The 26,014-nt window shown below is 37.9% G+C and overlaps 1 protein-coding gene across 3 annotated transcripts in view; it reads right to left on the reverse strand.

Moving 5' to 3' along the window:
* Nucleotides 1-26,014, reverse strand: part of TDRD1 (tudor domain containing 1) — a 49,752-nt gene that overhangs the window by 20,105 nt on the left and 3,633 nt on the right. For 2 of the 3 annotated variants that reach the window (XM_087862690.1, XM_087862689.1), the window contains exons 2-14: nucleotides 19,856-20,324; nucleotides 17,279-17,337; nucleotides 10,957-11,101; nucleotides 9,389-9,494; nucleotides 8,404-8,467; nucleotides 7,371-7,475; nucleotides 6,969-7,151; nucleotides 6,328-6,471; nucleotides 5,617-5,788; nucleotides 4,473-4,571; nucleotides 2,698-2,865; nucleotides 2,464-2,571; nucleotides 1,434-1,604 (exon numbers count right to left, since the gene is read on the reverse strand). In XM_087862690.1, the coding sequence (XP_087718816.1) occupies nucleotides 1,434-1,604; nucleotides 2,464-2,571; nucleotides 2,698-2,865; nucleotides 4,473-4,571; nucleotides 5,617-5,788; nucleotides 6,328-6,471; nucleotides 6,969-7,151; nucleotides 7,371-7,475; nucleotides 8,404-8,467; nucleotides 9,389-9,494; nucleotides 10,957-11,101; nucleotides 17,279-17,337; nucleotides 19,856-20,153 (1,822 nt within the window). In that variant the 5' untranslated portion in view covers nucleotides 20,154-20,324. The remainder of the gene's footprint in view (nucleotides 1-1,433; nucleotides 1,605-2,463; nucleotides 2,572-2,697; nucleotides 2,866-4,472; nucleotides 4,572-5,616; nucleotides 5,789-6,327; nucleotides 6,472-6,968; nucleotides 7,152-7,370; nucleotides 7,476-8,403; nucleotides 8,468-9,388; nucleotides 9,495-10,956; nucleotides 11,102-17,278; nucleotides 17,338-19,855; nucleotides 20,325-26,014) is intronic. The other variant, XM_087862691.1, reaches the window with a different exon arrangement.

Raw genomic sequence — 26,014 nt, forward strand, 5'->3', positions numbered from 1 at the left:
GAGCAGAAGGATTTTCTAATCATTAAAACGAAGGCAAAATTACAGAAAAAACCTATAGAAAACTGCTCTACTTCTATGCAAACAAACCATAATTCCATTAATATGAAAAGTCTAGAAAAACAAATCTGGAAGACAGATTAGTGATTGCCTGGGGAGCTAGGATTAACTACTGATGAGCACAAGAAACCTCATCAGGGTGACGTCTATGCAGCTCAGTAAATTTACTAAAAATCACTGAATTGTATACCCAAGACTGAGAATTTAATGATATGTAACTTATATCTCAGTAAGTTAAGAAAGTCATAAACAAAAGTATCAAACAAACCAGGAGGAGATACTGGTCCCTTACAACGACCTGAAAAACGCCTGCAGCAGTTAAACTGCAAAGGCACTTGGAGATCAACACCCTGAGGTTATGCACCTGGTCTCTTCATAAGATCAGAGCGAGTAATTTATGAAAAAAATGCTCAGGCTCATGGTAATAAAGTAATCGAAATGACTGAGTTTTAACTTCTCAAAACTGGCCAACATGAGATAATACAGAGATATCTATTTGGTTTACCAACGTGTGCAGGAATGGGCTCCCCCTCGATCTTTCTGGTAGGTGTTTAAACTAGTTCTACTCTTTCTGGTGAATAATCATAAAATATATCACAAACATGAAAAGAAACATGCCCACAGACACCTCCAGTTCACCTGAGGAATTCTGTACTACAACTGTATTTTGCAGCCTATCCTAAGGAAATATCTTGGATAGGTGGCAAAATATAGTTAAAAGAACACTGCTATGGGGCGCCTGGGTGGCTCAGTGGGTTAAGTGTCTGCCTTCGGCTCATGCCCTGGGATAGGTCCCACATCGGGCTCTCTGCTCAGTGGGGAGTCTGCTACTCCCTCTGCCCCTCCCCCTGTTTCTGCTCTGTCTGAAATAAAATCTTTATAAAAACAAAAAACAAAAAAAACACTGCTAGTAGCAAAAACTTGGAAATATCCTTCTGGTAATTGGATAGTTCGATAATGGAATATGTGAATGAAGGTTATAAAGGCCAATTTATTAACATGGAAAGAAGCCCTGGCTCCTGGTGGGATAAATTTTATATGCAGTAACTTCTAAGCATATGTTCAAACATACTGTTTTTACACAAGCAGGTTTTACCCTACTTTGTGTAATGAATCGGCTTCTATGATATTAATAATGCAGACTATAAATAGCAAAAAAATAATACTCAATTTCATAATGACAGGCACATTAAATTTTATTTTATTAGAGATAGCAAAGTAGTCCTGTGATTTGAAATGTTCTATTAAGGATTATTTTTGCGTTAAGAGAAGTTATATCTAAACACATTATCTTCCAGGTAGTTTAATTAATTTCAATTCTAATGCTCTTTAGGTTTTAGTATTTTAAGAATACAGGGACCACAAATATTTCATACCTGCCAGCACACACTTTATAGCTTGCATTGGCAATTCCAGCAACTTCGGAGTTATGGGACAAAGTCTCGTCAAACTAAGGATTTCAAAGTTTCCATAATCTACATATCCGACCAGCACAGACTGTTCAGAGGCATAAGCTAAAATGGAGGCACGGTACCACTGATCATCCTCTGAAAAAAGGAGAGACTCTGTCTCAAATGATTTTCCAGTGCAGATACAAACAAAACTTTTCCCTCCCAGATTCAGAGATGGTCATCTATAGGTTTTACTTTAATAGAATATCGAGCCTTATTGAACAATGTACACTTAGTCACCATTACCACTTCTGCTGCTCAGAAGCCTTCCACTCCTAAAATCTCACCTTTATGCATGCATACCTTACTACACCACTCATGCCCTAGGTGGTTATGACTTACAACATGCTTGGTCTCCCCCGCAGACAGTTAACTCATTAGGACAGAGAACATGTCTGAGTCTTGCGAATGAATCCACAACGATGCCCTGATCAATACAGGAACAATTTGCTAAGCATCAAGCAGGGCTAATTTTAGAATACCTGGCCATACCAGTCAACCAGACTCCACCGACCAAGCACTCCATTTACTGGAGGCCCACTTGCATCTCCCCTTCTGTGAGGCCTCTGGACTTGTTTCCCTTCAGCAGGGAAGAACTGAAGCCAGTTACCACAGCTGTGCCGTGACGGCTCCGTGCTTCCAGGCCCTTTTGCTATTCCCAAGAAAACTGGTGAAGACATGATTCTGGAAGAGTCCACATTCACATCCTGAGGTAAATAAAATTACCTGCACCAGTCCCCAAAACTAAAGGCTGATAAAACAACAGAAACATCCTTTGCATTCACAGGCCTTCTTCCCCTGCACGCTTGGATTCAGTTCAACTGCACATATTTAAATGATTGGTGTGCTTTACCACTCCGACTTCAAATGCAGCCATCCAATGCAAACTGAGGATTGTTTCATTTATTTTTACTTCATTATAAGTAAAAAAAATTCAGTAATACTCTTCCCTCACCTGAGAATTGCGCACAACAGATATCACCAATGGTTGGATAAAAATCTGAGCGTGGAGGCATTTGACCACAGTACTCGCTAAGGGATGCCTGGAGTTCAGCGAGCTTATCTGTAGATACAGATCACATCTTAAACACAAGAAATACAAATCTACACATTATCTTCTTTCTCACATGTTGAGTCTCTTGAAGTACACAGGTTATACTGACAGCACAAATCAAGAAAATTTACTTACGTCCGCTTTGCAGCTGCTGACAAAAGAAGTCTTCTGGAGTCTGAATGTGGGCCACCACACCACAAAACTCATCTCCTACATTCAAGGTTAACACTTTCGGGATTAGATCACTCCTATCCACAACAACTTTGCTTTCGGCGGTCATTTTTCCAGTATCCTCAAGATCATCTTGACAAAAAAACAGAAAAACCAAGGCATTTTGGTTTCATTAATCTAATTTTTGCAGCTTTTCAGGCCCCGTATCATGCTCCTTCAACACCTCTAGGCCTTAACACATACTCTTCTTCCTCCCAGAACACACTCCCAATCCCCCAGCAACCTGGTTTTTTCTTGCTCAGTGTGGTGTCACCTTGAAAAGACTTCTATCGAAATCCAGGTTAGGTGCCCATCCAGGTGCTCCCACTGCAGTCTGCATGCACTTGCTCTCTCCTACCATTTTATCATCTCTTCGCTATGGGTCTGCACTGACCACAGTCCCTCAGGGAAGAAAATACTGCCCAGAAGATTTTTGTTCCTTCCACTAGATACCTTTGCAACATTTGTTATGACCGATGACCTCCTGCTCCAAGCATTCTCCCTCCTGTTGCTCTGGCAATTTGTCTGCATTCTCTATCCACCTCTTCCATCATGGCTTCTCATTCGTTGTTGTAGGCCCCAGGTTTATCTCCCTCCCTTCTGTTTCCCTCACTCCACACTCACCCTAAGACACCACCACCATTTGTGGTTTCAACCACGTCCACTATTAGACCAGTAAGTGTTTGGTTTTTCTCCTCTAGATGGCAAAGAATTACTAAAAATGTTTTGTCAGAGCTGTCATGCCAAGATCTGTCATGCCAAGATCTGTGTTTTGGGGATAATCATGTATGCAGTACGATAAGAATACAGACAGCAGACAAAAGGTAAAGTCAGAAGGTTGTTGCAATTATCCACAACTGGTAAGGATTTCTGAACTAGAAAAATAGTAAGAAAAAAAAGGATTTTAAAAAAGAAAAAAAAGTCGTATATAAAGGATATTCAGGAAGAAGAACCAATAAACACTGGGCAACTACTAATAGTAGTCATGGTTGACTACTAGAAGAAACACCATCTTACCAGAACAAAATGTTATACCCGTTTATTATTGCTGGAAAACCTAAGTAAGGAGGAAAATTTAAACTAAGGAAATGTTAGCTAAAAACCCTTCAACTCCTTATTCCTTATGTTCTACATATAAGTGAATAGCATGGGGACATTAGGAGAAGGAAGGGAAAAATGAAGGGGGGAATCAGAGGGGGAGACGAACCATGAGACACTATGGACTCTGGGAAACAAACTGACGGTTTCAGAGGGGAGGGGGGTGGGGGGATGGGCTAGCCCAATGATGGGTATTGAGGAGGGCACATATTGCATGGAGCACTGGGTGTTATACGCAAACAATGGAGCATGGAACACTGCATCAAAAACTAATGGAGTACCGTATGGTGACTAACATAACATAATTTAAAAAAAACTCTTCAACTCAAAGTGTCATGATATTTAACACTTCAGAGATTTCTGATAATTATGTCAAGGATTAATATGGAAGACAGACAGGGAAGGAAAACAGGCAGGGAGGACTAAGATTAGACACAACATACTACTAAATGAAAATGTATCTTTCTTACATAAAGTTCAAAGAATGGTTATCATTTCCATTAAATCTGACAGTGTGACAGCTCTGCCTTTTTTTGTTCAGTAGAGAAGATAGTTCTTCAGTTCCTGGAGTCACTGTACTGTTTATACTGTTCGATACTAACCTGTATACTCACTTGGATCTGCACTTTGCTTCTTAGAATTTTGTCCCTTGGGTTTCAAGCCATATCCCATTTCTATGAGCACATCATCTAAGAGTTTTCCTAAAAATGATTAAGAAAACGTATCCCCCTTGAGATATTATACCAAGTATTAGAAGAAAGGCATAAACACGAAACAAATGAATCACAATCATGTGATCTAGAGATTATGGCTATTAATACACTGGCCTATTTCTTACCAGTTCAGTTTCTGTGTGCCAAATACAGTTTACAAATGCTCAGCCTTAAAAACTGAGGCAAAATTCCCATTGTCAGGTGGCAGTAAATTTTACAAAAATACTTCACCTCAAAATTCTGGATAACATGAAAGATTTAGTTGCCACCTGACCAGGATACTTAGTATGGACACCATGTATGAGAAAAAATAAATTTAGCGTTAAACTAAGACTACTTTTTCTCAAACATAACATGTGGCTGAAACAAGGGGTAGCCAGCATGACATAAACTTCAAGTTCCTTGAAATACCATCCAGAAGCCTGAGTCATAATACAAAACATATAAAGAAAGAAAATAGATTTTATACCTAATTTCACAAAAGATTTAACTGAATTTTCTAGCAAGTCACCAACTGATGCCAGGTCTCTCAAAGTAAAAGAGTGATACCTTGGAAACTGAGATGCAGTATAAGCACTCAGTCACTTTTCAAACACACAGGATTCCAAGGTGTTTCCATCTCCACACTTAAATACTAGGCACTTACAGTCTCAATACCAACCAAACACAGTTCTGTGAAAATTCTTCTAGGAAAAAGCACTCATGGTGAAAGCATGGACAAATTCATAAGGGAATTCTTGAATTTTTCTCCACAAATGAGTAGACATCAGGAACAGTGATCATAATGGTCATATCAACAGGCTAACACAGTCATCCCCACACTAAGTCTGCATCTAGGCTCTGAAGCTGCCAGCTCCATGAGCCTATGCTGGGTCTCTGACCGACTGACTGCCATATTTTCCTCATACCCTGAAGGACTTCTGAGCAGAGCTTACTTGGCCTCACTCCATGTTTCTGTTTCTTCTCTGCATAACAGGTGAAGACTAAATGACACAGCCGTGTTCCATCTACAAAAGACAGATTTAGATCTTACCTGAACTTGACAGCATAACATCCACAGCGAAGGTAACCACATCTTCTTTTAGGGTGTCCACGATCGTTATAGAGCAGTACTGCTCCATTAACAGTGATTTAATAGTCTTGACACATTCGTTGCTCCAATTCCCCTCTGCTGGGATAACATTGGCCACAAAGCACTTTATGGCCTGAAAGATTTTATGTGAGTTACTAAAAAAATAGTATTTGAAAATGACTTTAATTAATAACATGAAGATTTTTTGAATACATTTCACACTGAAAATTTATCAGAAATCTTCAAGAACTAACCAAATAAACAATTTTATGTGTAATTATTTGTCTCTTGTGCTTTTCCTTTTGGGATTTGAAGCTTGAGAAATTCATGAAAGGATAATTATCCTACAAATACATATAAATTCAGACTGCTTCCAGAAAATGTAATAAACATAAAAATGATTGTTTTAAAAGAACAGATGGATAAGATGTCCCTAAAAATGCTAGTTTCTCATCTAAGGAAGTACTTAACTAAGGCTTCTTAAATGGATCCAAGAAAGCCAGTGAGCACTTACATACATTTAGTAAAAGATGAAAAATATACCAATGGGTACTTTTCTTTTTTTTATAATAACCATCACAGAATAGAGCAAGCAAATACTGTGCCCAACAAAATATTAAAAACAGCTCTTTGGGGACACTATTAGGAATTTAAAAAGTAAAAAAGACTCACACATGGAGGAAATAAGTCGATATTTCTATTTAGTTGGTGAATTCTGTTTACTGGAATTATTTCTTCATTTCCGTAATCGATATATAAGACTTGTGCTTTCTTCTGAAGCATATCAATATCTTGTATTATTACTCTGTTCCAGGTCTGAAAGTGGAATATAATGGTGTTTTGCTTCAAAACCGTATTTCATAATCTTAGGCTTAAAAACTCTCAGCCAGTCTACATAACATGCAAAGGAAGGGCTACAGCTCTGTCCTGAGGCACTCAATTAACAAGTTAATTTTCTAAGAATCTGGCTAAGAAATCCCTACATTTGTCTATGTAGGAGACTTTAATATGCACAACTATTCCCGGGTTACTCTAGCCCAGGAGGCACTGTGACACACTAATGCCTCAGCTACAAAAATAAACACAAGCTCCCGGACTTGCCATCACTGCAACCGGCAGCAGAGGAGCCTATGAACAGAGCTGGAAGGGGTCACCCAACAGACCCACAAAACTGACTGAGGACGAGAAAGGGGAATGTGACCACAGCCTCTTGTTAAGCCAGCAAATGCATTATTAAAAGCCCTGGTGTCGAGTTTATACGACCAAAGTAAACTAAAACATTGTATTAAATAATGCATTTCATCAAAGGTTACCTGATCAACAGTGTACTTGGCAACACAAACTTCCCCCTTCACAGGAAGGTAATCCTCTTCCTGAGCTGTATTTGCATACGTTTCCTTTAAACTCGCAGAGAGTAGGTTCATGTATTCTAAAACTTCTGAAGAATATAACTGCACATAAAAGTCACTTGGGTGTTTGAATTCAGTAACTGTACCCTTTCAAAAGACAGAAAAGGTGCAATAATTCACTGAGAACACAAGCAAATGTGAATTTCTTAAAGCTTTCTAACAAGATTTTTTAAAAAGGTATTGTAAGACAATTTTTGCAATCAATTTCATTACATTTTGAGCTATCTTATATGCTCAAACTAAAAACAGGAAACAAGGAATAAAAAATCTATTCTTTGGATCTCTAAGAAATTAAACAACAAATACCTTTATTTCCATGGTCTTCCTGAGTTGTAGACTTCTCAAGTCAGAAAACATTATTTTATCAGCACAAATGGCTATTTCTTTAGTAACTCCATGAGGATAGTCACTCTGGGTTTAAAAAACACAAAACACATGAGTGAGTTACTTACACAAGCACATGTCTCAGCGATACTATGGCCACCATTTGCTGGAATTGAGGCCAGAACAGCCCCCGAGGCTTGAATAAGAGCAGAGAAACAGCATATACCTTCAAGAGCCAATAAAACCCACTGTCCATAGGCATGTACACAGCAGTGGGATCACTCAAGAACCAGGCCATAATGGTGATGATAATGTTGAGTTTATAAACTAAAAACGGGTGGTTAGTGTTTTAAGTCTGCACTTATTAACATTTTATAGGAATGAATATTTGAGGAAGTCAGAATTTTTTTTTTTTTTTTAAAGTAGAAGCTAGGACCGGCTAGAGAAGCCTAAAAATTATAGATGAGCTGAGCACTACTGATATTTTTCAGATTATGAATGATTTAGCCCATATAGTTACCTAAATGGAAGAGGGGTGTCACAGAAAAAACTTCTCCATCGATACTAGGGCCCTATTAGAATGCAGTACACAAAGCCTGAGAACGTGTGCACGCAGGGACTACAGAGCGGGGCTCTGTCTCAGAAGTCCACGTGATTTTACAGAGACACTGGCACTGCAAGTGCTTTTGGGAAAAGTGCTGGGCACACATAACGCTCAAAAATCCCCAGCAGTCCCCAATCGATCATTTAGGTGTACAGATTTATTCAACAGGAAACTTTTGTTTTTAAACAAACACTGGTGGCAGGGGCACCTGGCTGGCTCAGTCAGAGGAGCCTGCGACTCGATCTCAGATCTCGTGAGTTCAAGCGTCCCACGTTGGGGGTGGAGATCACTTGAATAAACACTGGTGAAATGCAGGAATAAGTAACAAGTCTTTTATTTCGCGTAAGTCCTCTTAGTTCAATAAAAGGAACTTATTCAAAATTTACTCTAAAAGCGAAAAGTACATCATACCTCATTTTTCACTTCCATGTTCTTTGTTTCAAAAGGTGATTTACTATCTTCTCGTTTGTGGAAACTGAAATAAAGCAGCTGATTGTAATACTTATAGTACAGAGCCAAGTAAGAGTAGGGGCCATAATGATGTTAAATTCTTAATTATCAATTATCTCCAGAAGGAGAAAAACAGCTTCCTTCGGAGACTATCACAGTACTAACAAAGTAAATAGTCCAGGCTGGCTATGCAACGGTCTACACTGTGTGCAGGCTTGCCTCCTCCAAAGCCACCTAATTAAAGGGACAGAGACAGCCACGATCTCCAAGCCCCAGCTTCCTTATCTACAAAATGGAGATAATCTCTACATAACCTCAATAGTTTTGAGGACTGAATGAGGTTATAGATGTGAAACTTCTCTGTAAACTGGTAAACGCCATGCCAGTAAGATTTTCGTATTTTAAAATCACCATTCAAGAGGCACTGTGAGAGTTCTACCTTATCAAAATTCAGGAAAGAACACATGATTAAAAGGCATTCTAAAGCTCTACTTACTACAGACTCAAACTTAAAGTTCTAACTCTGAATATGTACTGATAAAATTATATTTATGAAAACTCAGTCCTAAATTTGTAAGCTCTTCATTTCAGATTTGCATCCTTTATGTTACAGATCAGTAAATGAAAGTAACGACTTCTACATAGTTACGGCCTGCTTACCTCATTTGATCCTTACACTATCAAAAAAGAAAAACAACTTTTAAATATTCCCTAATGAACAAAAAAACTTCTACTTACTTTTTTTTTTAAAGGTTTTATTTATTTGACAGAGAGACAGCCAGTGAGAGAGGGAACACAAGCAGGGGGAGTGGGAGAGGGAGAAGCAGGCTCCCAGCAGAGCAGGGAGCCCAACGCGGGGCTCGATTCCAGGACCCTGGAATCAGGCCCTGGGCCGAAGGCAGACGCTTAACGACTGAGCCACCCAGGCGCCCCAAGTTTTACTTACTTTTGTTGAACAGGTTTGCACACAATGCTGTGTGCTGACCAGTCCCTTCGCTGGCAGGCTATGGAGCAATAGTACGTCTGCTTGCACTGTGAACACCTCAGCGATCCTGCAGAACACAGCCCGTAACATCACCAGTGTTTTATTCCAAGTATTTGTTGCTGAGAGCAAGACATTTTCAAAGACCAGACATATCAATCACCATTCTATTAATCACATCGAGAAGATTACTTGAAGAGGATTATGCTGTTTATGATTAGGCGTCAAGATTAAACTTTTAACGTTCTCTCAAATTGCAAATAGGAATGCAAAGATGAAAATGAAAGGGAGGACAGACTGAAAACGTTACTGACTTTCCTAAAGCAGAGCCCAGAACACATTATAAAAGGAACAATCAAAGAAAATAGAAAATGTGTGGTAGTGCAAGCAGACTCTGACATGGCTTATTACCTCGTGCCATTAAAAAAAAAATACAAGACAAAAAAACCAATGAAGAGAATCAAACCCAGAAAAACCTAAGTTTTTTAAATAAAGTATCAAAAAATCCTATGAATATAGAGGCAGAAAAAAAACACATAAAGAAGCAACAACAAAAACTAGGCTGGCCTTGAATGCTTCTACTGAAAACTAGAAAAGAATTTAAAAAACTAAATATCTAAATAGCCAGTAAGCACAAGAAATACTGCTCAAGATCATTCACTGATCATGAGGCAAATGCAAGCTAAAACCACAATGAGATACCAGTACACACCCACGAGAAGTGCTAAAGTTGAAAAGACCAGCAACACCAAATGACAGAGATGTGGAGCTTGCAGAACTCATTATCACTGGGAACATAAAATGGGACTACTTAGGAAAATGGCTTGGCTGTTTCCTCTGAAGTTAATCATATACCTGTCCTTTGACTCTGCAATTACTCTCCTAGGCATGTACCCAAGAGAAATGAAAACCTATATCCACACAAGGACTTGTGCAAAAATGTGTAGAGAGCTCTATGCATTATAACCGAAAGCTAAACACAAGCAAAAATGTTCAACCGGATTAACTGTGATATAATCAAACCACTACTCAGCAAAAACAGTGTACACAGAACATGTATTAATACCAAAAATATTATTCTAAATGAAAAAAAGCTTTACACAAAAGAGTCAATACTGTAAGAGTCCATTTATACGAATTTCTAAAACTGGCAAAATTAATATATGGTGGAAAAAAACCCACCATGGATACCTCTACTAGCAGCTACAGAGACTGGAAAGGGCTAGGAGGGGACTTTCTAAGAAGATGGAAATATTCTCTATCTTGGTAGGTGTGTGAGTTTGTACATGCCAATGCATGTAAATTTTAACACAAACAAAACTATAGGAAATAATAACCAAGGAGCAGCAAAAATGGAAAGGTATGGATGAACAAGACCTGTAGGATGCTGGTAGCTGCTGAAGTGGAGAGATGGGTATATAGTACAGATATACTATTCTGTTCATACTTAATATGTTTTAAACTTTCCTTAATAAAAATATTTTTCGAATGCACGAAAAAATAATTCAGACATGTTAGGGAAATATGCTTACCAAACAGGCCACAGCGATGGCAAGTTGTTGACCGAAAAGGAGATCCTAAGGAGTTGAAGAGTGCTGAATTATTTATGGACAAGGAATTCTCAACCAACTTGTGTATTTTTTTTGACTTTGCAGGAAGCACGTTATTGCTAGGCTTCTATTAAGAAAAAAAAATAGCAATATTAAAACTTGGTAATATATTTTTTTAAATATATTGGGATTTCCTCTTCTGGACAGATAAAACAGATGTACCTTTCCCTATTCCTCCCATTACGTGCTTCTAAAAAACCCTGGACTTACACACAAACAAACGTAAGCTGACTTTCAAAAAAGGCAGCAGACAGGCTAGGAAACTTGGGAGCCAGAGAAGAATAAGATAATGAGTTTCTTTAGTTTTCTTTTTGCCTCACATATCCCAGACACAGTGCTGGAGAAGACAGCAACCCAAAATGTCAAACAGTACAATAAAAGCCCCAACAGAAAGTCTGCTCTCTTTAGCCAAAAGACCAGGAAACGGGCAGCCCAGCAATACAGAAAACTTGAATCAGTAACTGTTCTACCCTAGACAAACACCACAGAAAAAACTGTGGCCCTGTTCTAGAGTAGGAAGCTGGCACTTCATCCCTGAGAGTCTTCCCATAAAGGCCATGTGGGGAATCTGGACTTCTACTCAGCAGGTATGAGTGTTCCCCCTACCTCGACCACCACTATTGGGGTGGTGGAAGAGGAGGCCCAGTGGACAATCATGACTTTTCACCACCATTCAAAAGTAATGAGTGTCTCCCAACTCTCCCCCTCTAATTCTCCTCCCAGCCCACCTACTCTCTCCTCACTCCATCCCACTCCCATCTCAGTAAAGATAGACTCATCACTCCCAGCCAAGGAGGAGGTATTACATGAGGCCTACCTGGAAGCTGAACTCCCACCCTCACCCCAATGCAAGGAAGAGCACCCTCTTGAGTGCCAACTGAGGCTGAGTGGGGAACCTGGACATATACCCCCACCTGGCAGCACTCACCTTCCTCTGATGCAAGGTCAGAGAAAGCTAGCTAAAAACAAAGTTTAAATAAGATATAGAATTTCATTAACATAATACTTCAAATATGCCCGTTTCAATAGAAAATAACTTTCATACTAAGAAAAAGGAAAATCATGACTGAATGAAAAAAAAGATGTCAACCTCAAGACAAGAGAGAAGTTCATTTGACAAACATTTTAAAGCAGCTATCAGTACTTCAATAAGCAATTATGAGCACAGTTGAAACAAATGAAAAGTCTCAGCAAAGAAATAGAAAATATAAAGAAGAACCAAATGGAATTTTTACAATTGGAAAGTAAAAAAACAAACAAACATAAACACAATTAGGGATGCCATGGCGGAATGGAGAGAACAGAGGAAAGGATCAGTAAACTTGGAAGACCGAACAACAGAAATTGACTAATCTAGCAAGACAAAAAACAAAGTAGAGAAAAAACTAAATTAACAGAGCCTCAGAGAGCTATGGGACTAAAACAAAATATTTAACATTCATGTCTTCGGAGTCCCAGGAGAGGAAAAACAAGGCAAGGTGAAGAAGTTCTCAAATAAAAAAATGCCCCAGACTTGGCAAAAGATATATATCTACAAATTCAAGCTGAGCAAGTCCCAGACCAAATCAAAGAAATCCACACCAAGACACATGGAGTCAAACTTCTTCAAGCTAACGATTAAAAAGCTTAAAAGCAGAGAGTAGGAAAGGACATCTTATCTGTACGGGGGAAAAGTAACTCAGAAGAGAATAGATTTCTCAACAGATACTGTGGAGAGCAGAAGGAAGTAATACAACATATTTCAAATGCTGAAAGAAAAGAACAGCTGAGAAACTTATCCAGGAAAAGTATCCTGCAGGAATGAAGAAGAAATCAAGACATTCTCGAATGAAAGAAAACTAAGAATTTGTCACCAGCAGACGTATCCTAAAAGAATAGCTAAAGGAAGTTCTCTAAACATAAAGGATATAATAAAGGAATTCTGGAACAAAAGGAAAGGAAGAACACATTAAGCAAAAATACAACACAAAATACAATAGACTTATAGAATAGAAAAAAAATTGGGAAGCAAAATGAAACTGAAAAGAGAAATAGACAATATATAATTATGGTTAGAGACTTTAATATCCCTCTCTCAACAACAGGACTACATAGAAAATCAGCAAGAATACAGAAGAACTCAAGATCACCATCAACAAACGGATTCTGTTAGACATTTATCGAATATTCTACCCAATCACAGAATGGATGTTCAAGTGCTAACAGAACATATACTAAGACCACACACTGGGCCAAAAAACAAAGCTCAACAAATTTAAAAGAATTTAAATCATATAGAGGATGTTTTTCAACCACAGTGGATTCAAACTAGAAATAACAGAGTAACAATCTCCAAACATTTGAAAACAATTTACTTCCAAACTCATGAGTCAAAGAGGAAGTCTCACAGGAAATTAAAAAAAAAAAAAAAACTAAAAGAAAATAAAAATATAACAAATGAAAATTTGTAGGACACAGTTAAAGCACTGCCAAGAGGTAAATTTATAGCACTAAGTTCACATGTTAGAAAACAGGGTAAGTCTCAAATCAATAATCTAAATTCCCCTTTAAGAACCTAAAAAATAAGGAAAAAACATGCCCAAAGCAAACAGAAGCAAGGAAACAATAAAGATAAAGGGAGAAATCAATGAAATTAAAAATAAAAACTTGGAGGAAATAAATAATCAATGAAACAAAGACCTGGCTCTTTGATAAGATCAAGAAAGGGGCACCTGGGTGGCTCAGTTGGGTAAGTGTCAGACTTCAGCTCAGGTCATGATATCAGAGTCCTGGAATCAAGCCCCAAGTCAGGCTCCCTGCACAGCAGGGAGACGGCTTCTTCATCTACCTCCCCCCAAACAGCTCATGCGCACACACTCTCTCTCTTGAATAAATAAAGTCTTTAAAAAAATAAAGGAAGAAAGAAAAGATCAGCAAGACTGAAAAATAAAGACAGAAATTACCAATATCAGAAATGAAACAATGTATACCTTACTACAGACCCTGAAGACATAAAAATGATAATGGAATACTTTGAACAACTCTACATATAACAGATTTCATGATGTAGACAAAATGGACAAATTCCTCAAAAATCACAAATTATCACAATATGAAATAGAATGTGAATAGTCCTATAAATATTAAAGAAATTTAATAAATTTAAAACTCTTAAAAAAGAAATCTTCACACTTATATGGTTTTCACTGGAGAACACTACCAAATGTTTAAAGAATTAACATAAATCCTATACAACTTCTCTTTCAGAAAGGTAGTATTACCTTGATTCCCCAACCATACAAAGATAATAGAGAAAATTACAAACAGCTCATAGAAACAGATGTCAAAATCCTACTCAAAATGATACCATATAAAATTCATCCATATACAAAATTAACTATACACCATGACAAAGTGGAGTTCATTCCAGGGATGCAAGGCTGGTTAAATATTTTAAAATATCAATATAAGGGCACCTGGGTGGCCAAGTCAGTTATTCAGCTCAGGTCATGATCCCAGGGTCCTGGGATCGAGCACTGCATCAGGCTCCCTGCTCAGTGAAGAGTCTGCTTCTCCTTCTCCCTCTGCCCCCCACCCCCACTTGTGCTCTCTTTCTCTTGCTCTCTAATAAATAAAATCTTTAAAAATAATAAAAAATAAAACATCAATGTAATCCACCATATTAACAGGTTAAAGGATCAATTACCAATGGATGAAGGAAAAGCATTTGAAAAGCTCAACACCTATTCATGATCAAAACTATCAAAAAAGCAGGAACAAAAATTTCACCAAGCTGATAAGGATCATCTACAAAAATCCGATAGCTAACATTACACTTAATAGTGAAAAGACTCAATGCTTTCCACTGAGTTTGGACATAAAATAAGATATCCACTGTCACCACTCTTACTCAACACAGTGCTAGAAGTTCCAGCCACGGGTGCCTGGGTGGCACAGCGGTTAAGCGTCTGCCTTCGGCTCAGGGTGTAATCCCGCCGTTATGGGATCGAGCCCCACATCAGGCTCCTCCGCTAGGAGCCTGCTTCTTCCTCTCCCACTACCCCTGCTTGTGTTCCCTTTCTCACTGGCTGTCTCTATCTCTGTCGAATAAATTAAAAAAAATCTAAAAAAAAAAAAAAAAAAAAAGAAGTTCCAGCCAGTGCAATAAGGCAAAAAAAGGAAATATAAAGTATATATATTGAAAACTGTTCCTGTTTGCAGATGATACAATTATCTATGTAGAAAATCCCAAGGAATCTACAAAAAAAATTTTTAGAATAAGTGACTTTAGCAAAGTCACAGGATACAAGAGAAACATGCAAAACTGTATTTATATATATTAACAATGAACATGAAGATATGTGGAAATAAAAAATATAACAGCATTTACACTCACTTAAAAAAATACCTACATATAAATATAACAAACTATGCATAGAACATATAAGCAGAAAACTACAAAGTGAAAGAAATCAAAGATCTAAATAAATGGAGAGAGAGATTATGTTCATGGACTGGAAGACTCAACACACCAAAGAATCTGATAATCCTCAAATTGATATACAAGTTTAAATCAATTACTATCAAATTCTCAGCAAGACTTTATGCAGATATGGACAAGATTATTCTAGGATGTATATTGGAAGGCACAGGAACTATACTAATTAAAACAATTTTGAAAAAAAAAAAAAGTGGGAGAAATCACTGTACCCAACTTCAAGGCTTATTACATAGCTCCAGTACTGTGTGATACTGGTGGAGGCATAAATAGACAGGTCAGTGGAAAATAGAATAAATAGGCCTAATTTTTGACAAAAGTGCGAAAGCAATTCAGTGGAGGAAATACAGCATTTTTAACAAATGGTGCTGGAGAAATTAGACATCCAAAAAAAAAAAAGGGGGGGAACCCCAAAAAACTTCAAATTACCTCAAAATGGACCACAAATCTAATGTAAAACTAAAACCTTTTAGGAAAAAAACCCCCAAATTTTCTGGATCTGAAGTAGCAAATAATTACTAGACACCAAAAGCATAATCTATAAAAGGAAAAGTGATCAGGACATCATTAAAATTAAAAATTTGTGCTCTGCTAAACACCTGGGTTAAGAGAATGAAAAGACAAGCTACAGCCTGGGAGGAATCATTTGTGAATCATATATCTGACAAAGGACTAGAATGTGGAACATACAGAGAACTTTCAAAACTGAGCAGTAAAAAAATAATAATCATAATCCAAATCAGAAAATGGACAAAAGACATGAATAAACATCTCACCAAAAAGAACATAGAAATGGCAAATATGCACATGAAAAGCTGTTTATCACTAGCCATTAGGGGAACACGAATTAAAACCACTATGAAATGTCACCACATGTCTATGAGACTGGGGACAATAAAAACACCACCAGCACCACATGCTGCTGTGACGGTGCAGATATTCTCAGTGGGAACGTAACAACGGTATAGCTCTGCTGGAATACACTTTAGTAGCTTCTTAAAAAAACTAAATATGCAATACTCCATGACCCAGAAATTGCACTCCTGGGCATCTGTCCCAGAGCAGAAACAAAAACAAAAAACTTATGTTCACATAAACCCTGCACATAAAGGTTTATAAGAGTTTTAGCTGTGATAGCCCAAACTGGAAACCCTGCAGACGCACTTCAATATGTGAATGTTAAACCACAGATGACTTCTCAGCAATAGAAATAAAACTACTGATACAACAACCCTAGATGAATCTCCAGAGAATTATGCTGAGTGAATATACCCAATCCCAAAAAGTTACGTACTGTAGGATTCCATTTATATAACATCCTTGAAATGACAAAACTTTGGACGCAGATTAGATGTGCAGCCTCCATGGGTCAAGGAGGTGGTAGGGACTTGAGAGAAGAGGATACGACCATAAAAAAGCATTTAAGGGAATGATGGAAATGTTCTTTATCTTGACAGTATCATGGTCATGTTACACCAAATTCTGCAGCACGTCACAAAGGGAGAAACAGAAACAGCTGCGCAGCACCTGTATTATTTCTGCATGTCAGCTGCAGGGCTGCACTTACAATGGTGTGGCATATACTACAATCACCTAAAAAGAACAGATTTTTTAAAAAAGGTACTAGGATAAAGAAAAGGAAGCTGACCTTCAATAATATCTGAAAATTGAGTATTTCTTCATTAACACAATACAAAATATGTTTAGAATCTCACAAAACACAAAATAGACAAAAAACACAACATAGGAAAAAAAAAAAACCCTTACACTATTTACTTCTTTGGGTGGTGAATTGTTTCCAACATTTAATGGTGACATTGAGTTTCCTGGAGAGAGAAAATGTAAAAGCCAAATATTACTTTATTCCTGAAAATTTACAATATCATAATTAGATATTCAAATAATAAAGTTATACTATAATAGCCTTAAACTTATACTACAAATAAGCAACACCCTACTTTTCCTAATGAAAAATAAGTATTTGTTTGAAACCTCATTAATTGCAAAATTTTCTTCATTCACTGAGGCAGCAATTCTCAGACTTTTCTGAATCCTGGACTCATTTACACACTTAAGAAATTATTGAGAACCTCAATGAGACTTCATTTGTATGGCCCATGTCTGTCAATGTTTACCAATATTAGAAATTAAGGGGCGCCTGGCTGGCTCAGTCAGTAGAGCATGTGACTTGATCCCAGGGTCATGAGTTCAAGCCCCACACTGGATATAAAGCTTAAAAAAATGTAGGGGCGCCTGGGTGGCGCATTTGGTTAAGCAGCCAACTCTTGATTTTGGCTGAGGTCATGATCTCAGGGTTCTGAGATTGAGCCCTGTATGGGGCTCTATGCTGGGTGTGGAGCCTGCTTAAGATTCTCTCTCTCTCCCTCTCCTCCCCCTAAAAACTATTAAAAAGAAATTAAAATTAGAAATTTTAAACTTTTAAAAAATTAAAAACATTTATTTAAAAATAAATGCATTAGGTTGACAATGATTTTTGTTTTTAAAGCAACTACATTTTCCAAAGCAAAAAAAAAAAAGAAAATTGTGAGAAGAGTAGCACAGTTTTACAATTTTGTAATTGGTTTAACTAATCATAGTTTAATGTTTGGTTCAACTAATGATAGTTGGATTCACATAACTTTTTTTGCATTCAATCACCTGTGTAGCTTTGGTTGAAGCATATGAAGAAAATCTGGCCTCACAGATACGTGGTTGCAAAAAAGCATTTAATGGCCTTCTCAGATAATTATGGGTATTTTGCTTTAACATCATGCCAAAACTCAAGTGGTAGTTTGAGGGGTAGTTGCAATGTGGAATCTAAAACTTTTTCATAATGTGGGGCGCCTGGGTGGCACAGCGGTTAAGTGCCTGCCTTCAGCTCAGGGCGTGATCCTGGCGTTATGGGATCGAGCCCCATATCAGGCTCCTCCGCTATGAGCCTGCTTCTTCCTCTCCCACTCCCCCTGCTTGTGTTCCCTCTCTCGCTGGCTGTCTCTATCTCTGTCGAATAAATAAATAAAATCTTTAAAAAAAAAAAAAACTAAAAAACTTTCATAATGTGACATTGGAATCCACTGATCTTGCACTTTGAATGGATTTTTACCCATGCATAACTATGCAACATCACAACATGGTCATTTGGATAAGACTGAGAAACACTGAATTATGCAGATCTTCCAAATGCGGGCAGATTTCATTATACAGTATTTTAAAAATCATGTGTGTTAGTTAATATCACCACGCATCTCACCAGAAACGTATTAAGAAGCTGTCACACAGAGTGGCAGATATAGATTTCCTGAAATTCTCATTTTTGCTCAAAAGCTTGAATTTTATCATTAGCAACAAAATACTGTCAGGTGTTTTCCTTGAAGTGACAGGCTCACTTTGTTCATTTTTCAGAAAATGAATGCCAGATATCTAAATCTGAATAACCAGAGTTTGTCATTCTTTTCAAGTAAAAACAATGTTCCAAGAAAAAAGTTTCCATACAGCTTACAACTCAATCACACACACGCTTTTCATACTTCCCTATGAAGCAGAAGTTGGGGTAATTCCTATTCTGTTATGCAAAATACTAAAAATATCTGTACACAAGTGCCAAGATTTTAATAATTTTTAGTGCTTTGTTAAGGACATCCCTAAGTAAGGCATTTCTCGCTTTGTCTTAACTACAAGTTCACACCAATGAAAAAAACCCAATGACCACTAGCCCAGACAGGTAGGAGCTAATGAGGCATTAATGGTTTACTCACCTTTACTTTTGCACCATCAGTGTAAAGTCAGCACAACAAAAAAGGCAAATGATATTTCAGTATTATTGGGAAAATAGTTTTGACCTCTTGGGAAACCCCAGAGGTCCCAAGGGCCACACACCAGAACATTAAAAGATCACATCTGATATACATTCACCCAGGGCCCAGCCTCCTTCAACACCAGGTTTTTGAGATTAGGACTAAAGGAACAATTTTCAAAAATCTAATGAAACAATTCAATTTCTTACGTATATCTTTGTAAGCATACAATTTGCATAGCATTTTTAAAATATGGCCAATCTGTAAAATGGCAGAGTATGTCGTTTCTACATTCCTAGTACAGTTCTCCCATTGTGGGGGGAAAAACTCATCTGTAGACATTCTCCCCTCCGGAATCCTTTTTGTGATGAATCTAGTCAAAGGAAGCTATTTGGCATTTGGCTTTTCCTTCTAAATCTTTAAATGCAAATGCTATAAAGTAGCCATTTAGTTGTTGTTAATAGCCCCGGGGTTTGTGATTACATACCTGTGATAAGCCAAAAAAAACCTGTCAGAATCAAAAAGTATTAAGCCTGTAGTTTTCACTCACCTGTCGACAACGTCTTCCTGTCTCCTTTGGATCCAACCACCTCTCCACTGATGCGGTTAGGGTTCGAAGATACTGAATTGTCTTCCTGACTAGCCAAATACTGTTTGGTTTGCTCACAAAGCAAAAAATTGTTCTTTTTATTTCCATTCTCTGGGCTTTTCAACCGGAAATTAGGGTGGTTAGCATGTGCTCCAGGACTTCTTAAAGAATCACGTGGTGGAAGCTTGTTTTCATTTTTCTCAAAATTAAATGGCTCTGTCATTTTACAAGTAGATGTCTCCAAATTATTTCTTGACATATTATGTGGCAATTTAAAATTCACAGAAGTCTATGGGAAGAAGTGTATTCAAAAGGCAATTTTTAATTACAAAAGTAGAAGCATTGCAGGCCCAGGTGATTTCTTTTTATGTAACAAGTAATGCTCATGAATAATTCCAAAGCAGAGGTAACCGTGATATCACAGCCTGGCCTAAAGGCACAAGAAACAGAAAGATTCTCTATGGGTAAGTACAAACTCCCAAGTTCCACACAATTCAACCACAGACAAAAGGCTAACTCAAGAGACATCAAAAGAGTAATCTCAGAGTTCGACACCATTTTTTACTTTAAAAAGCTTTTGAAACAACAGGATTAAAAAAGGACTTTTATGTTTTAAAAAAGAAATATTTCCAACCCAGAGCATGCAACTTAATGGTGAAATACAATAGAGGGTATTGTCTTAATCAGGTCATCACCTACCTTTTTAGCCTCTCAGAATCCTTCTACCAGATCCTACTTCAGACACTAGGATTTTAAATATGCAGAACCCAGCTCACAATGCCCTCTCCCTTCCTCATTGGCCTGGTAAACTCTTTCCTTCCCAGACATGGGAAGACATGGTTTGCCTCAGCTGACCTCTGTTTGGTCTGTTTTTCCCAAATCCTCTGCTTTGATCATCTCCAGCTGAGCTACCATAAATTGTAACTTGTATCTATTGCTTTTTTAAGGACTTAACTGCATGCACCTTTCTCCGAAAATAAGGTACATGTATTGTTACAAAGTGCCTCTGAGAAACCTCTATCCAGACCTTACGCTAGCTTGTTGTTTTCCTATTACTCTTAAAGAATTCTAAGTGTCCTGCCCAAGGGAAGTAATAAAAGTTGACGAACAACTTTTCTTTCTGAGGTTGTGACCTAGAGTTTTGTCTGTAGACCGCAGGTAAAACTGCCTATTGTCCCAAAACTGCTCAGGAAAAAAAAAAAAAAGAAAAAAAAGCCCCAGAGTGTTAAACTGGTATGAGTAGTATCTAAATGTGTTTAACATTGTTTTGAACGGAAGATAAATAGCAGAAACATCCTGTTGTCCTAAAATTTCCATCTCATTTCTTGCTTTAAATTAGGCCTAGCCTAATCCATGACAATACGGAAAAGATAATGAGAAAGAAAGAAAGAAAGAAAGAAAGAAAGAAAGAAAGAAAGAAAGAAAGAAAGAAAGAAAGAAAGACAGACACAGGCACACTCAAAGAGAGGAACTCTCAATGGGCCAGATCCTGGGAAGATCCCTAACTGAAGGCCTGCAGATGGGCAGTTCCTGCGGGAGATCCTGCAGTGGCCAGGGAAAGCACACGTGTGGCAATAAGCACACCCACACCAAAGGATCAGATCAACTGAGAATGAGAATGTTGGGCACAGTAAGAAAGACTGTGAAGCTACAAAAGGAAAGTAACTTCCAGTGGGGTTAGGAATACTGAGTAACTCCCGACTCTATGCAAGAAATACAAAGAAAACACATTAAAATTTTAGGGTAACTACCAGAAGAACAAAAACAATGCATAATTTTAAAATTACAGAAGAAAAAAAATCTCAGTCTAACAGAAAAAAAAATTCAAGCATGGTCAATGGAAGACATCAAACAAGATGACAGAACCAAACCCAAGTAATTCAATTGTCAATGATTTAGTCTCAATTAAAAAAGACTTAGGGAGAAAAACATCCAGCTAGATGTTATGCACAAGAGGCACACATAAAACAAAATTATACGGCAAGTTTGGAAATAATAGAGCTAAAACATGTGCCATGCAAATAACCAAAAAGATGGAATATTAATAGCCAATAAAAGAACTTAATTGGGACAAAGATTTTTTTACATGAATGAAAGAAACACTGGAGGAGAGAGAGCAGCCAAGAATCAGTGAATCAAAAGTCCCTATATCTATAAAAAAACTGATTCGAGGAGGAGAAGTTCAGGCCACAATAAGAACACATCTGCCTTACACACTTGTCAACAGAAAATAAGCGGTGATATTTTCGTACCAAGATAAACTTGATCTAGTAAGGACCAATACAATGAAGAGCATTCATTTTTCCAACACTGGGCATATATTGGACTAGAAAAGGCACCTCAACTAACTCCAAAAACACTAATGCCATGAAAGACACGTATACTTACCACAGTATACAAATCTCCATTTCAAGTTTTGCTTCCCAGAGAACCAGCCTACAACAACCACATGAGCAGGTGAAAGGTTTTGTTTTTTTGCTTTTAAAAGTGGTAAAATACCACAAAGGAAATAATAGCAAACATGACTATATAAAACAAAAAATTACAAAAAAATAGCAAAGAAGTCAGAAAATACAAATTAAGAAGCAAAATTCAATATCAAAAATTTTTAAAAGTGGGATAAATAGTAAAAACATTCAGATACTGTAGCAGACAATGTGACTGACCCCAAAGGCCATCTTCTACCTCTAACTCGCCAGCTTGAGTCAGAGACAGACAATACTGGCCATAATCAATTCTCCTGAGCAGAATTTCTCAGAAAGCTCTGTCCTTTCCTGATGAGCAGGAACAGATTTGGCTGCAGGATCCTTCACCCCTTTCTTCCTGTAACGCAGTCAGGAAGCAATAAGCAAAAAGGAAGAGAGCACATCCTAAGGATGGTAGAGCCAAAAAGGCAAAACACCTGATGTCTCTGGAGGTATCCTTGAGTCCCTATACCAGCCCTGATCTGGCTATGCATAGACTCACTGTGGCATCAAGTAAACACGAGTTTTCTATTATTTGCAGCCCAATTGATACAGATACCAATAAAATGTGAGCAAAAGGCATGAACAGAATACATAGAAGATGAAGGTTAGTTGATAAACATGATGGGGAAAACGTTCAACCTCATTTGTAATTAAAAAAAATCAAATTAAATAATTATGCATTATTTTCTGCCCAGCATGGGTGTGATTAAAAAGGACACTCAACTACCGGGCCCCTGGGTGGCGAAGTCGATTAAGCAACAAGCTCTTGATTTCAGCTCAGGTCATGATCTCAGGGTCCTGAGATTGAGCCCTGCACTGGACACTGTGCTCAGTGCTTGAAATTCTCTCTCTTCCCCTTCCTCCTTCCTCCCTCCCCCCACACACTTGCTCACACTAGCTCTCTCTCAAATAAATTGATCTAGGGCTCCTGCTTCTCCCTCTCCCCGCTGTTCATGATCTCTCTCTCAAATCTTTAAAATAAATTAAAAATCTTTGGAAAATAAAATGGACATTCATTATTGCAGGGAATATAAATTAGTATGTTCTTATGGGGAGACAATTTGGATATACATACATACACACACACACCTAGATACACCTGCATGTATGTATGTCTATAGATTTTTTTTTTCTATATGGAGTATGCGCACACACAAGAGCACAAGCAGGGGGTGGCAGAGGGAGAGGGAGAAGCAGGCTTCCTGCTGAGCAGGCAGCCGGATGCGGGGGTTGATCCCAGGACCCTGACATCATGACCCGAGCCAAAGGCAGACACTTAACCACTGAGCCACCTAGGTGCCCCAAATAGACATATATTCTTAAGGTATATATGTATTATTTTTATTTTCTTTCAATATTTATTTATTTTAGGGAGAGAGAGTGTGAGCGGGAGGGACAGAGGGAAAGAGAAAATCTCAAGTAGACTCCATGCTGAGCAGGGAGTTTGACATGGGGCTCAATCTCACAACCTGAGCTGCAACCAAGAGTCAGACACTTAACTTACTGTGCCACCCAGGCACCCAGGTATACATGTATTCTTAACGTTCTAGCCATTCGTCTGTTAACTCTACACCTAGAAATCATCCCACTAAAATAATCCTAAACACTGGGGTGCCTGTGTGACTCAGTCGGGTAAGTATCCAATTCTTGATTTCAGCTCAGGTCATGAGCTCAGGGTTGTGAGATCAAGCCATGTGTCAGCTGCATGCTGAGCATGAAACTTAAGATTCTCTCTCTCCCTCACTGTCCCTCTGCCCCTCCGCCTGCTGCTTCTCTCTCTCAAAATAATAATAATAATCTTGAACACCAAAAAATCCTATTTAAAATAACGGAAAAAAATTGGAGGAAAAACTTAACTGTGATATCTCTACTAGATAGAACATTAACACGACCATGTAGAATCCTAATTCTCAAAAACATTGTAAAATGTGTAAGGACAGCAAATGAAAAATCAGAAACTGTATATTCAGTATAATAACTGCAAAAAAAAAAAGCAAGATCAATGAAATACACTGAATTTTAGGTAACAATGAGTGTTATGGGATAAGTAGGTTGATAAAAGGAATCTTTAAATTTTACAGTTTTTTTCATTTTCAAATTATGCGGGTTTTTTTTTTTTAAGATTTTATTTGCGGAGTGAGAGCGCGCACGCACATGCACACAAGCAGGGGGGAGTGGCAGAGGGAGAAACAGGCTCCCCACTGAGCAGGGAGCCCTATGCAATGCAAAGCTTGATCCCAGGACCCTAGGATCATGACCTGAGCCGAAGGCAGATGCTTAACTGACTGAGCCACTCAGGTGCCCCTGAAATTATGTTTAAAAATGAATTACTTTCATAGAAAAAAAGTATTTTAAAGATAAAAATACTAATATTGCATTTAAATTAAGCCTATTTTTCCTCAAGTGTGGTTAATTATAAACCAAGTAAAGGATCAAGTAATATTTAAACCACTAAGCTAGGGTATAGTCCTCAAAACACCAGTGGGACCCTTAATACACAACAGGTAACTCCTGAAATAGCCTTTCCTTTGTCCTTATTTAGTAAGGCTGACAGTGAATCCACAATCAGCTCCTTTCTATCCTGTAGCACAGTTAGCTATAGATAGTTATGTCTCTATTCTAGATTATTTTAAGTAACTTGAGCGCAGGAACCAGGTCTTATTAGAAACATTAAGAAAAAACCCTGATTTCCCATAGCACCTACCATGATGTTTTGTACAATGAGGCATTCAAAAGATATTTGTTTGACAAAACTATTTAAAATGCACTATTGCAGTGTTTTCCTGACAACCTGGAGAGTGAAAATGAAATTCACTGTCTAAAATTACATGCGGCAGTCTTAAATGGAGAATTACATCATGTTATGAGGTTTTCTGAAATTTAATAGAACTTCAAGTCTTACACCCACTCTTCCAAAGTCCAAAAATTAAATAAATTTGACTTCAGGAAAAACAGCACCATCAGTTTTAGACCCAATGTAGAAGTTTAAGCAGCAAATAAAAAAGATTTAAGCTTAAAAGGAGCTCCACCTAGAGTGGAATTTGTAGGTTAGAAAGACACCTCACTTGCCTCACCCTATTCAGGAATTTTCATTACAACGCCCAGGGCAAACAGACATGTAGACCTGTTCTACAACTAGAAGCTTCTCACTTCCTTTAATTTTGGACAGCCAACTGTATCTTCTTTATAAAATGGTTCACTTCCCAACTGACTCCTGTTTTTGCCCTGTAACCATAACCATTCAAATATCTGAGATGTCTATCACACCCACTTTCCTCCAGGTCCTTCACCAGCTGATGTAACACCTTCACAAGTCTGGACTTTCTCTAGTTCATCAGAAACCCTCACATAGACATCCTCCTCCTAACTGAGCACAGGACTGCAGATTGGAGCCAACGGCCGGTCAGCAGAACCATCATCCTATTACCCCTTACTTTGAACACTACTTCCACTTAACGCACCAGCTTTTGGAGTCGCCGCCAGGACTACTCTGAGTACACATAAAACTCTCAGTTACCTAACATCATTTGGAACTTAATTTTTTTAAAATGTGTTTACCATATAAAAATTGCCTTTTAATTTACAGTCCTATGAATTCTAACACATGTATTTCAACGTTAAAAAACAACTTAAGAAATTGCAATTATCCTTA

This window comes from Ursus americanus, chromosome 6 (assembly GCF_024610735.1).
Source record: "Ursus americanus isolate L20-20 chromosome 6, mUrsAme1.1.p, whole genome shotgun sequence".
NCBI lineage: Eukaryota > Metazoa > Chordata > Mammalia > Carnivora > Ursidae > Ursus > Ursus americanus.